Genomic DNA, 14,040 nt, shown 5'->3' on the forward strand with positions numbered 1-14,040 from the left:
ATATTTACATAGGCACTACCTTTACTCTAATTAAGTAAGTTCTTGGCCCTTTCTTTATTTACTTCCATTGTTTGCCTCTTGGATTACACATAAGTACATTTATTTGCCTAATAAAGAAGTGAAGCTGTTATCAACTGGAAGTTTGGTGTAAACACCACAGTGGTTTACTAGACATAATCCTATTGGAGGGAGTATGCAGTTACCTTCCTCTGATCTTTGAATTGGCTCACATAGCCATTTATAGGGGGACACCAAACAACACTGCAATTCAGCATTTTCACATTGGCAAACATTGCCAGAAGTGACAACTGACATATAAAAATCCCAGGACTGATCAAGGCTAGAACGGAAGATCTGTATAGTCAGGCTCTGTACTATTGAAGCACCAAGCCACGTGTATCAACAGTAACAATAATTATTATTGCCTTTTGTTAAAGTTTACTTTATTATTTACAGAAAACTTCAAATAGTTACCTTACATTCGGAAACAAAGAAGCTACTGCACACCTTTTAAATATATTTAAAGTTTATAGCCTCATTGTACTTCAACTGTATGCTAAAATATATAACATCTGGTTTGTAGCCTCTGGTACTAGCATGGTGCTTAACTTACAGGCAAAAAAAAAATTGATTCAAAATTGTATTGTCAGAAAGCAGGTGTAAGACCATCTACCTTCTAGGCATTGTAAAAAAAAACTGTGCAGCCAAAACCAAGGTATAAAAGGGAGTATGGCTAAACACAACAGACTGTAACTGTCTAAACTCAACAGAGTGCTGTGTTACTTGCACTATTCACATCACCCTTCCTATTACTTGCATTGTGGGTTTAATATATCCACAAAAGTAATCAATTTTAGAAAATATAATGTAGTTGGACACGTAAATTTTTATCCATCCAGTCACATTATATTTACATTGTGGTTTTTGTTTTTCACACTTAAGTCAAATTTTTTGGTGTTGCCTAGCTTAACTTGCATGTTTGTTATAATGATGCCATTTTAGCTCAGTTAGCAAATCATTCTCACAAGTATTTAATAATTATGGTAACTCATTGATGTACAATGAACTTTCACATTTATTGCTGTGCGGTTTCCCTGTTGCATTCTTTTATATTTTCCATTCATTGACAATGTATAATGCTGTTTCAGTGTGTGATGAAATGCTGGCAAAGTTAGATGATGAAAGAACTTTGCTCACATCCAGAAAAGAACTTCCATTTGCGGAGGAAGCCTTTGGAAATAAAGAAGGAAAAGAAATCTTAGAACCTTTTGATGAAGAAAAGGAAGCTGAATGGAGAGGTAATTGTCATTAGCTGTCGGAATTCTGTCTTCATTGTTTTCAGTTCATTTAAAAGTCAGTACTTTATGTTGTTCCCAAGAACATATCAGTCCTACAAAAAAGTATGTGATTTTTGTAGTTCAGCACCGCCAAAAGGAGCGAGAATATCGCAAGAAACTGGCTGAGCTGCGCAGAAAAGAAAAGACTGAAGTAAAGAGTGAAGAAGATTTGTGGAAAAGACTGGATGACCTAGAACTACAAGAGGAATTAGAAGAAGAACTAGACAGGTAATTTTTTGTGTTTGTGTTTATTAATCATGTGAATTATTACTTTATGCACCATCAGAAAGTTGTTAAATTTACTTCGTGAACTGCTGTGACAAGAAGTGCTGAGCATTATTTTTACACTAATTTTTTTGTTCACCACTTAACTTGGAAGAACATTATCGGTATTTCTTTTGTATGCAATGCAACTTCCAGAAATGTTGTTATTGGGATAATGTATACATTGTAGGTACCAGCTTTAAGATTCCCACTTAAACTGTGGTTTGCAACACTTCAGGAGAAGTATTTCTGAATAAAATACAGCATCTTTTGTTACTACTGACAACTATCTGAGCCTACAAAATGTATGGGTCCACTGTTACACTGGCTAGACATTTTTACGAATGAAGCTGCTAGATCTCTAGTCAGCAAAAAGGTCTTTTCATATAAGCATTATCATGATACGTGATAATTAAAGAAATGGGTTGTAGAAGTCCTCAGTTCACCTGTCCACTCTTGTTTAGAGTACTGTGTTCTATGCTCCACATCCACTTAAAAAAATTTTGAAGTATGTGCTAATCGACTCACTTGTAAACAGGTGTGAAACATTTAAGGCTGATGAAACCTACCAAGACAAGATCTATGTATTGTAAATATAAAAACTTTTTATAAAGATTTTTTCTCATTGTTCATGATGTGTGTGTTTGTCCAGTTGTTACAAAGCCATAAATTGCATGTTTAAAACTGTGAGCCTCTTTTGTAACTGACAAACCAAATCTGCTCGTAGCCTTTTGTGGTGAAGAGGTAATTTCCCTGCCCAAACATAAGAGGTATGTTCAAAAAATTCCGCAACATTGTCCACAAAATTTTTCTGCACTTACCTTTTCCTTATGGTCTTCTTCAAAATGCTGTCCTCCACAATTGATACACTGCTCCCAATGTCGTTTCAACTTCCGGAAGCAGTCTTGGAGCGCCTCTTGCTGGATCGCTCGAAGCGCCACATGCGAATTTTCTTTTATCTCGTCCATCATTGCAAATATTTGTCCTTTCAATGCAGTTTTTAACTTCGGAAATCAAAAAAGTCTGCAGGGACCAGGTCTGGAGAGTATAGAGGGTGAGGCAGCACAGTGATTTCATTTTTTTGCAATAGTTAAACACTAACAGGGATGAATATGTGGGTGCATTATTGTGATGCAAGAGCCGTGAAATGTCTCGCCATGTTTCAGGCCATTTCCTTCTCACATTTTCTCCCAGGCATTGCAGCACATCCTGGTAGTACATCGATTAACAGTTTCTCCCTGTGGCTCGAATTCATGATGAACTGATCCTTCAAGGTCAAAGAAAAGTATCAGCATGGCTTTGATATTTGACTTGACCTGATCTTGGAGAGTCTTTTCTGACCCATTGTGAAGATTGAACCTGGGTCTGAACATAATAACCGTAGACCCACATCTCATCACCAGTTTTGATTCTCTTAAGGCAAATCTCATTCTAAACACTTCACAGATTGCAAGGCAAATTTTGCTGTAATATTTAATATGTATGTTGCGTATGACTTCATACACCAACCTACAAATTATGCAGGAAGAGTGTCCAGCTCTCAGTGTCAACAAGGACAAGGCTCCCTGCACTAAGGGAGTAACGATGGCGTCAGAGCTGTGACTAGGCAGTGTCTCCATAGACTCACACAATGAATAGGCTCCAAGTCTGAGTGGGCTGAGTGGCTGCCACCAGCCTGTCCTATATTTTGGCAACAGAAGGCGTTCATGGTACGGAGCCACTGGAGGCATAGCTTAGTGGGTGTGCTCCATAGGGTCCATCAGATCCCAGATGACCACTGTCAGTGTCTGACAGAAACCTGCAATTGCGATGCCAACTTTGATGCCCATGGGGTAATAGCGATACATGATACCACACACTGTACAGTGGCTTGTGGAATATATTTGTACATTGTGTTATCATTTATCAATACCACTATATGGACATCATAGCAACAGAATTGCAAGTTTCCGTAAGATGCCGATAGTGATCATGTGGGATACGGCAGACCCAATGGAACACATGTACTGAGCCATGTCTCCAGCAGCTCTGGGCTACAACTGCTTTCTGTCACCACAATGTAGGATGATCAACAGCAGCCACTCAGACCCATTTGCACCTCGAGCCACATCATTACATGATGGTATGCAGGCATCCTCTAGTCATGGCTCCAACATCGTAGTTTGTGCTTAGTACAGCAAGCCTCTTCCTTGTTGACACTGAGAGCTAGACTGTGTTTCTTGTCGCATTATTTGTAACGAGCCTTATAAGTTCGGAAAAGTACAAGTTAAGCAAATATTCTGTTAACTGTGTTAATTTCTTCGCTTATCGTTTCTTCTCCTGTCCAGCTTTCCTATGTCGCCAGTTGCCATACCACTCTGTAGCCCACCTCTCCTTACTATCATGTATGAAGTCATACACAACACTGTCCATAGTGGAGAACTATGTGTGAGTAAGTTAAAAGTTTCTTGGCTCATCTTGGAACATACCAGCTCTGCATTCCAATCCGACCAGCACTGACTGGCACCCATGTGACCACTGCGTTAAGGTGTCCTTTAGGTGTGGTGTATAAGGGCATAGGATCATCACACTTCTCGCCTTAAACTCTCAGTAGTTGGGGCTGTGCCTGCCTAGAACCATAATGTGGCTTATGCTGTAAGAAAACACACACACAAAGAAATAAGGCCTGCACACTACTAAGCACAACCAACATCAGAAGTCATAGACAGTGAATTGTAATTAACTCTGTTCCTCTTTGACCAGGGAGAGAGCAGGATTCCAAGCAGAATTTAAGAAGAAACCTCCATCTCTGTTTACGAGGTCACTTGCCAATTTAATCTCTACTGGTTCCATAACAACACTATTCCAATAGCTGAAAGTGAACACCAGAATGATGTTATTCTAAAGTTTTTAAAAAAATAATGTCCAAAAAAATGATAGACTTCATTGAAAAAAAAGATTTACTAAGTGTAGCTCAACATGGGTTCAGAAGCAACAAATCTACTGAAACTGCAGTATATGATTGCATAAATACGCTTTTAGAACTGTTATATAGAAAACAACCCATAACAGGCATATTTCTGGATCTGTCAAAGGCTTTTGACACTGTTGACCACAAAATATTACTGGAAACATTAGAACATTACGGTATCGGAGGAATTGCAAACAACTGGATTGCCACATTCCTAACCAATTGGATGCAGAGAGTCAGCATGAAATATACTAATAGACAAAGTAACTCAATAACCAAAATACTATCAAGTAATAAAACTGTAAAGCAAGGTGTTCCACAGGGCTCAGTATTGGGACCCCTACTTTTCCTCCTGTATATTAATGACTTGAGCCTGAATGTTGATGCACACAAAACAGTAATATTTGCTGATGACACAACTGTACTCCTCAGAGGGGAGAATACATAGGCTATGCAAAAAGCTGTGAACTTGGCTACTGATCAACTCAGCAACTGGGCAAAAATCAACAGATTAACTATCAACACCAAATAGACAGCTTCCATGAACTTCCACACAACACAAAATGCAAATTCCTCTCAGCCATATGTCACTATAAATAACCAGTCAATAGATACCGACACTGTTTTCAAATTCCTAGGTCTGTGGGTTCAAGATAACCTGAAATGGAATACACATACAGGAAAGGTAAATGCCAGGATTTGTACTAGCTGTTATGCATTGAGTGTACTGAAAACATGTGCTAGCCTGAAAACATTAATCAGTGCATACTACGCTTATATACAAGCCCACCTAAAATATGGTGTAATATTCTGGGGAAATGCTCCAACTTCTCTGAGCACATTCAGAATCCAGAAGAGAGCAATGAGGATTATTACTGGGAGCAAACCCAGAGACTCCTGCAAACCCATCTTCAGAAAGTTGGAAATCCTTACACTGCCTTGCCTCTACATTCTTGAGACTCTAAAATTCTTCAGAAAACACATAGTGCCAACTGACCCCAGAGTCGTAAAAAATAATGAAATACATGAACACAACACCAGGAAAAATGCAAACCTGCATGCTATACGTACAAACACTCAACTGTGTAAAAAGGGAGTTTTCCACATGGGCCTCCAACTGTTCAACAATCTTCCCACTAGTATTAAGTCCATCGAAGACAACATAAAATTTAGCAAAGCCGTGAAGTCATATTTGTTGTGTCACTGTTTTTAGTCAGTAAATGAATACTTAGAACAGTAATATTGCTGTTTATGTTAAATTGAAAACATTGAGCAATATAATACATTAGGAACTATAGGCTTACGTTAATACATGTTAACAATGTTAAATGATATTTTCTGACATCTGCAACACACTGTGTACCATCAGATCACATGGAATAAATAAATTATTGCACTGCGTAGGATTACTGCTACCAGGGAAGTGTTCTACAATAGCTGAACTGCTTAAGTGAGTGACTCTTTAGCAGTACGCACTGGTCCTTAACACTCTAAGCGCCAAGCCCGTAAAATTTACGGGCCTGGGATCGCGCGAAAATCACCAAGCCCGTAAAATTTACGGGCCGCTACATTTAATTTCATTCAAAACACTGCAACGTTATTTCTACGGGTTTGGCCAGCGCTATACGTTTTTCAGATGTTTATTAACAAAATGCGTCCATAGATGTCACGGCAGCGCTGTAATTCATGTTAAAACTTATCTTTGCGTTCTCAGTCTGTATATCATTCAGTTGTTTGTCATCATGTTTCGGCGCGGTTTATCAGACGCAGAAATTGCGGATTTGATCAATCATAGCGACACTCTGGATAATGTAGAGAGTGATTCAGACGATTCTGAATGCAATGGTGTGTTTGAAGGTACGTATTTCCGAATTTTCCACGTAATTGTGCAGTACGCACATATCTGTTGAACATGTGTAAACGATGTATGTAGTTACACATAATGTGATATTCTTTTTAGAAGACGAGATTGATGACAGTTTGTCTTCAGATGAAGACGAGAATGATGTTGAAGGTGTTGCTTCAAATCCAGCAGCTGTGCCGTATCCGAAAGACAGTGAGTGGACTGCAGTTGACACCTACCGACCTCTGCCTGTCAACACGACACCCAGGCAGATACTAGTGGATATTGATGAGTCGAGTTCTGTACTGGATTGCAGTAAAGTGTTCCTTACTGACAGTGACGTAAATGAACTCAAGAGACAGACAAATTTGTATGCATCACAGACAATACAGAAGAAAAGAAGAGGAAATAATCTGAAGCCCCATTCAGTTTTGAGTTCGTGGAAGCCAGTGACTATAAGTGAGATGAGGCGTTTCTTGGGTATTATTTTCCACATGTGTGTTTCGAAAAAGCCAAAAATTGCGGACCATTGGAGCACTAATCCTGTTCTTAGTTGTAACTTTTGTCCCCATGTCATGAGCCGTTTGCGTTTCACTCAGATACTGTCATGCTTGCATCTTGTTGACAATTCAAATCAGAAAAAACCAGGCGAAGATGGATTTCATCCACTTTACAAAGTTTTGCCATATTATAATAATTTGAAGGAGCGATGTATCCAGGCATATCGTCCCTCAGAAAAAGTGACAATTGATGAAGGAATTTGCCCATTTCGAGGTCGTGTGAGTTTCCGTGTTTACATGCAAAATAAGCCTCATAAGTATGGACTGAAAGTATATGCTGTTGCTGAAGCCAGTAGTGGCTATGTTGTAAATTTTGAAGTTTATGCTGGTAAGCATATTGTTGACAATTCTTCGTCTGCGGTTATTTTGCGATTGTTGTCTGACAGCAGCTTGCTGAACAAAGGCCACACTGTGTATTTAGATCGATTTTATTCCAGTCCAGAGCTATTTCAGCAACTGGCAGAGAAAGGCACTGGAGCTGTTGGTACTGTGAACAAATCCAGGAAAGGATTGCCTAAAGATTTAGTATCTGCTAAGCTGAAAAAGGGCGAAATGTCTTTTCGGCGTAAAGATAATGTATTGGCAATGAAGTGGAAAGATAAGAGAGATGTGTATACATTGTCTACAAGGCATCAAGCAACATTTGGTACGCATACTAAGAGAAATGGGTCTGTAGTATTGAAACCACTTCAGGTACTTGATTACAACCTCAATAAAATTGGAGTGGATATTGGAGACCAACGCCTGCAGTACAATCCGTTCCAGCACAGAACTGTGAAATGGTGGCGAAAATTATATTTCCATTTGCTGCTTATGGGAGTATCAAATGCATTTTGGCTGTACAATGCAGTGCACAGGAAGAAAATTACAATAACAGACTTTATAACAGTGCTTGCAGTTCAGCTTGTTGAAGACGACACACTTGAATTCATTCCAAGAAATGAAGGAACTGTAGGTCGGCTAACAAAGAGACATTTTTTGCAGCACATACCTGCAACTACTAAGAAGTATGCTGCTCGTGTGTGTCACGTGTGCAGTTCCAGGAGCAAGAAACAGAGTGGCAAGGCTTCTCGCAAAGAGACACGATACGAATGTGAACAGTGTGGCGTTGCACTCTGCCTGGAACCTTGCTTTAAAATTTTCCACACTAAAAAACAATATGATTCTGTGTGAAATTTATATGTAATACTGTATACTATCAGAAACATGTAATGTAGTGCCACAATTTTGGTTAAAAATAAATCACAATTGTATTCCCTTATTCGTATGACTTTTTCTAAATTCTTAAAACATCTAAGTGATTTCTATAACTGTACCTTAAAGCTGTGCATTGTAAAGTAGTTTCTTTCACTCAGAATTAAAGTAGAAATGTGCAGCTTCAAGATGGTACCAAATTTGCCACAATCCAAACAGTAGATTTGATGCAGTAATTTTTTTAATATTGGTAAAATTGCCCGGTTTCTAGGGACGGGTGCATAAAATAGGCCTGGTACAGAGAGTGTTAAAGGACCCAGTTGTCTGACTGATGTTTGACATGACACAACTGCATGGGATTCAGTAGACACTTGCCTTTTACAAACCAAGATCATCCCTTACAGATCCTAAAAGGGTTCTTATCCTACACAGTGGTTGAAAAGCACATTTCACACCATGTTTTTGCAGAATATGACCAGTCATGTTGGAAATGCTACCAGCATAAGACAAAGTCTGTAAACTTTGTTGGCACCTCATTATTCACGTCACCTGCCTTATTCACTGTTGGCCAATAACACATCCCCATCTGATCCATTTTTCACCATAATCATTCACTATTGATAACTTCTGATGCTGGTCATATTTGGTGGTTGTTTAGTGGTGCAAGTTGTTTAAAGTGTGTGTGGTTTTCTTTTTTTTCCGAATATACTATATTATGGTTCTTGGTTGGTGTAACTCCATCTGCCAAGTGTTTAAATTTCCCTGCACAGTGCTCTCTCATAGTGTCTGTGCCTTGAAAAAGGTAGGGTATTCAACTTCTGAAATATCGGCAGTTGTCAAAGATGTCTCCTAGTTGCAGTCCAGTAAGTTGTTTGAACATGCAGTATCTTTACTGTAGTGTCTCCCATTGCAGAGTCTTGAGATTTCTTGGCTATTCTGATCTCGGTAAAGAAACACGTGAAGAATGTTACAAAGCTTCTTTGTTTTCTCTCACCTTTTCATAAATCCAACTTGACAAGCATCCTAGAGTGAGGAACAATGCTAAGGAATTGATGATGCTAGAGTCTTCTTAGTAGTGACCTTTGGATATGAATTGTGCTTCATAAGATTCTTCTACTGAATCTCTGCCTGGCATGTGTACTTGAAATAAGCATTGTCCATATGTAAGCATGGTCCAGTCACATTAATGTGACCACAGCCTGTTTTTGACATCAGCATGCAATAACCACTTGCAGATGGCAGGTGGCAGCACTAGTAGCGGAGGGTATGCAAAGCTAGTCAGGAGGATGTGGATAACAGTGCAGTCATTGTTGTAATGCAGAAATGGAGTGTTTCATCTGATGTCCAAAAACGACATGTTCATTGGTTTTCGGGCCAAGGGTGGAAGCATTTCCTAAATGCCTATGTTTGTTAACTGTTTGTGCGCCGTAGTGGTTAAAGTATACTGTGCATGGCATCAAGGCAAATGTGGTGCTCCATGGATCATAGATGTCAAGGGGTGAAGGATAGTTGTGAATATGTTTAGAGGTGAAATTGCTGCATATGGGTCTCCACAGCTGACACCTGGTTCATGCATCCATGTTGACTGCTGTTCATTGACAATGAAGGCTGGAATTTGCATGACGGTTCCACAACTGGACATCCACTGAGTAGTGACAAGTGACCGTTTAAGATGAATGTTTGAGGCTCCATCGGGCAGGTGACCCTACATGCAGTTTGTTGTTTCCTCAGCTTGATGGCATATACCAGCAGGCCAGTACAATGCGTCACACAGCTTGCAGGGTACGTCCGTGGTTTGAAGAGCACCAAGGTAAGTTTACCATACTCCCCAAGCCACCAAACACCCTACATTTAAACCCACACAAGAATTGTGGGACCATCTTGATACAGTTGGTCACACCATGGATTCTCATCAGGGAATCCTAGTGCAGCTGGCCACTGCATTGGAGTTGCAGTGGCTCCACATTCCTGTCAGGATCTTCCAGACACTCTTCCTGCACATCCAAGCTGCAAAAGGTCATTGTTCAGGGTTTTGACAGGTGGTCCCATTACCGTGACTGGACCATGTATATATACTGAAACTTTTTAAGTTAACTCTTTTGGGTATGTGGATATGTAAATTCACTATCTTAAATTCAAAAGTAAGAAAATCATTTTTCATAAAGTCGTATGTATGGAATGATGAAGAATTGGGAACAGATAATCTATTCTTACAAGTTGTGTAATAAAAGTTCTTGATTACAATATTTAGCCGCTGAGATGACAAGACTCAGAGCGGAACAATGTGGGGTGGATACTGCTTCTCCCCAGGTTGTACCACATAGCTTTAGAATGATGATGTTTCTTGTTTTCAGTTTTTTGGCTGTTTTTGTTAAATGACCTCTGAAAGATAAGGGCTCTGTCAAAGGTTACTCTCATATATTTTGGTGTTTTATTAAGAGTGACTGTTGTGTTACATGTTGAGTTTTCTTCCAGTGAATTTATTATTTATCTGGAATCAGGGAACCTCTATTTTGGTGGCTTTGATTGTAGTTTTCATTTACAAAAGTACTTTCCTACTACATCTAGCTCATCTATTCTTCTGACTGTTCAGATATAGTACAACTTGTTGATATACCCAGTGGTTGACACTACCTAACTCCCTTGATTTTGTTTTTGGGATGTCTGCATTGTACCTGCTGAAGAGGAGTGGAGCAAGGACTGATCCCTATGACAGACATTTTTTTTTCAATTTTCTTTGGGAGCAAATGTTGGATCCCATGACTTTTGTGAACAGTCATTTGTTTAGCATATTATTTGTTATGTGAGCAATTGGTTTGCAAGAAATTGCATGAAGAAGCTTGTATAACATGCCTTCTCTCCGCACTTTATTTACCAAGTGAGGTGGCGTAGTTGTTGGTGCACAGGACTTGCATTAGGACGATGGTGGTTCAAATCCACCCCCGGCCTCAACATTTAGGTTTTTTGTGGTTTCTCAAAATTGCTCCAGGCAAATGCCAGAATGGTTCCTTTGAAAGGGCAAGGCCAATTACATATCTCATCTTTGAAACCTTCCAAACTTGTGTTCCATCTCTAACGACCTCATTGTCGACGGTATGTCAAACCCTAATTTTCCTTCATAGCCCTCTGATAAGTCAGTGAATGCAGTTGTGGTTTTAAGTTTTCTTATAAATCCTGTCTCAGTGTAGATGGCAAGTGACAGAACTTGATCTGTACAGCTTCATTTTGGCTGGAAGCCTTCTTGTTTGAAGGGGGTTATGTTAAATAATCTTACATGTACTCTATTATGGATAAGCTGTTCTAATAGCTGATAGGTCTTGGATAGTAGGGCTATTGCTCTGTAGCTCTTAGGAATAACAGCTGGTTTGTCAGGTTTTATTATGGCAATTGTAGTGTTTCAATACTAATGATATATTGCCAGTTTGTATAATGTTTGTGAAGAAATGAGCCATCCATACTCTTGTTTATTTGCCACAGTTTATTAGGAATTCTAGGAATTCATGGTGGATATTTTCACACCTGGGAGCTTTTCCTGGCTGAACACATGTAAGTGCTGTCAAGATTTCTTCACAAGTGAAGGACCAGGAATATTTGGTTTCTGTGGTTTCAGCTTTTGGGATTCAAAATTCTTGCTTCACTTTGATTGTATATGCTTTGTCTTTTGGTGCTCTGAATGTTGCTACTAGATACAAAGCAATGGCAATTGTTGTCTCATTGAAGAAATGACACTTCTAATTATTTACACCAAAGCTTTGATATAAATAATTAAAAACATGTTTTCTTCATATTTGAGAACTCAAGACATGTTGTACTGAAAACCTTTATGTTGTCTTACTCCTTCACGTGGAGACCCTTGTTCCTCATTTCCCAAATAGTCTTCGTGCTTCCGTACTCGATGTCTGGCTTTCAACTGTTGCCCCACTTTTGCCACTGGATCATAGTTCATCTACTGTTTTTTGAAGAAGGTTTGGTAACACTCCTCAATGTTTTGGGACCAGCCAGGGATGTATTGTTAATTCATCTTCTGCCCATTTTACTGTCGTGTTCTCATCAGCATATTACATAAATGTTCTAGATGTATGTTTATAAGATTTTATGTTGTAAACATTATGCAGTACATGCTCTTTCTCCGCAGTATGTCAAAAAGCCATATGGTAAATAAATAATAAATATTGGTGACAAACTTCTGATCCATGAAGTTTCCATAAACGGAGTCAGTTGTATTAAACTAAATTCTCATACCGTTGATTTTCGAAAAATGTCTTAATCCTATAATTTGAGCTCTCTGTCTAGCAGGCTCCAGTGTTACGGCAAATCACAGCATTATACTGTGTAGTTTTAGCTTCATTATTTTTATTCTCACAGATACTTAGTCTGAGGGTTCTTTTCTACCTGGAAAGATCGTTATATGTGTCTATGTTTGTTTGAACAAAACAAATATTTCGAGGATTCCAACATGAGGAAAATCAGAGTTATTGTTTTTCTCTCTTACACATGTTTTGGTGATGTTGCACCATTGTGTGTGTGTGTGTGTGGGGGGGGGGGGGTGTTCCTTGTATTCTATTACACATTTTGTTGTTCATGTTGTTAACTATTTTATAGAGTAAAACTGGTATTTTAACATACAAACATTGAAATAGTTTTTGTTTATAGACTAGCAATAATGTGAAAACCACAATTACGCTAGGCACATAATGTTGAAATAAGAGCTACCTATAATCTTCTATGTTAACATCTCGAAACACAATCAGTATTTTACTGTTGCAATTCCTTTTACTTTTTCTAAGGTTACATGCAGATGATTCTGAAGAAGAAGATTATGAATACGAAGAAAGTGATGAGGAGTTCGAAGATAATACAGTGACTGCTGATATTTCTAATGGATTGCTGACTGAAGGAAATTCTCATGATAACGCCAACCCACAAAAGGAGCGGCTGGTTGATTATAAAGAGCAGAAAGACACCGACAATAAAACCACAGTTAGTGACACTCCCTGTGAATCACTATTGAAAGAAGATTCCAACCATGAAAATTCCAAGTCTACTGCAAGGAGAGTTTCTTTCAAGAGTGACCTTATTTTAGAACATCACAATTTCTCTGACAGTGAGGCTGAGGAGCCACTTCACATTGAATTCAAACACAGTCCCATTGAACCAGTGAAATCTCAGAAGCAAAATGAAGAAATTGTAGTAGAGAATCCTGCAGACATATATGATCAGTATGTCAAAAGCTGTAAGCAATCATCTGGCCCAAAATCCATATTAAAACGAACAAATTCAAATTCAGATATCAGTAATAAAGTGGCTTTTCACAATGAATCTGATAAGTTAGATATTCTGAATGTTAACTTTAATGGACCCAAACAAAGCGCAAGGGAGCTGCCAGTAGCGGTAAGATCCTATATGAAAATATATTCCTCTTTTCACAATATCAGTGATAAATGTAAGTATCTGTATGTTTTAAATTCTTTGTTTTATCTGCCTAGGTACATATAGATGTGGTGGAACGTGGCTGTGCCTCAGAGCCACCTAAAGATTTACATATCCAAACGACCAGACCAGTCAGTAAGTTCCGAGCTGCAAGATCCCAAAAAAGATAAATATAGTGAATTGACTATTTTACTGTATATGTTTTTAATAAAGAAATTTTATACAGAAATTATTTTCAATAAAACTTCATTTTTCATTGTAGCTGTTTGTAGTATCACTTTCAAGATATGTAACTTCTTAACAAGAATTTGTGGAATATTGGCCAACCTTAAATTTGTAAGAAGTACATTATGCAAGCTGTTTAGTGTGTAGCACCTAAAGCAGTGAGGTTACAGAGGAGACAAAAATTAATATATTTACTTCTAGATGTAACAGGCTTTGTAGTAAGCACTTTCCTAACTG

The 14,040-nt window shown here is 38.6% G+C and overlaps 1 protein-coding gene across 1 annotated transcript in view; it reads left to right on the forward strand.

Annotated features, from left to right (window-relative positions):
* LOC124615765 (unconventional prefoldin RPB5 interactor-like protein) overlaps window positions 1–13,839 on the forward strand; it is a 43,747-nt gene extending 29,908 nt beyond the window's left edge. Inside the window, exons 3-6 of the mRNA XM_047143861.1 lie at window positions 1,149–1,298; window positions 1,418–1,565; window positions 12,936–13,539; window positions 13,635–13,839. Of these exons, the coding sequence (XP_046999817.1) occupies window positions 1,149–1,298; window positions 1,418–1,565; window positions 12,936–13,539; window positions 13,635–13,748 (1,016 nt within the window). The 3' untranslated portion in view covers window positions 13,749–13,839. The remainder of the gene's footprint in view (window positions 1–1,148; window positions 1,299–1,417; window positions 1,566–12,935; window positions 13,540–13,634) is intronic.
* Window positions 13,840–14,040: the final 201 nt, after the last annotated feature.

This window comes from Schistocerca americana, chromosome 5 (genome assembly GCF_021461395.2).
Source record: "Schistocerca americana isolate TAMUIC-IGC-003095 chromosome 5, iqSchAmer2.1, whole genome shotgun sequence".
In the NCBI taxonomy this organism is placed as follows: Eukaryota; Metazoa; Arthropoda; class Insecta; order Orthoptera; family Acrididae; genus Schistocerca; species Schistocerca americana.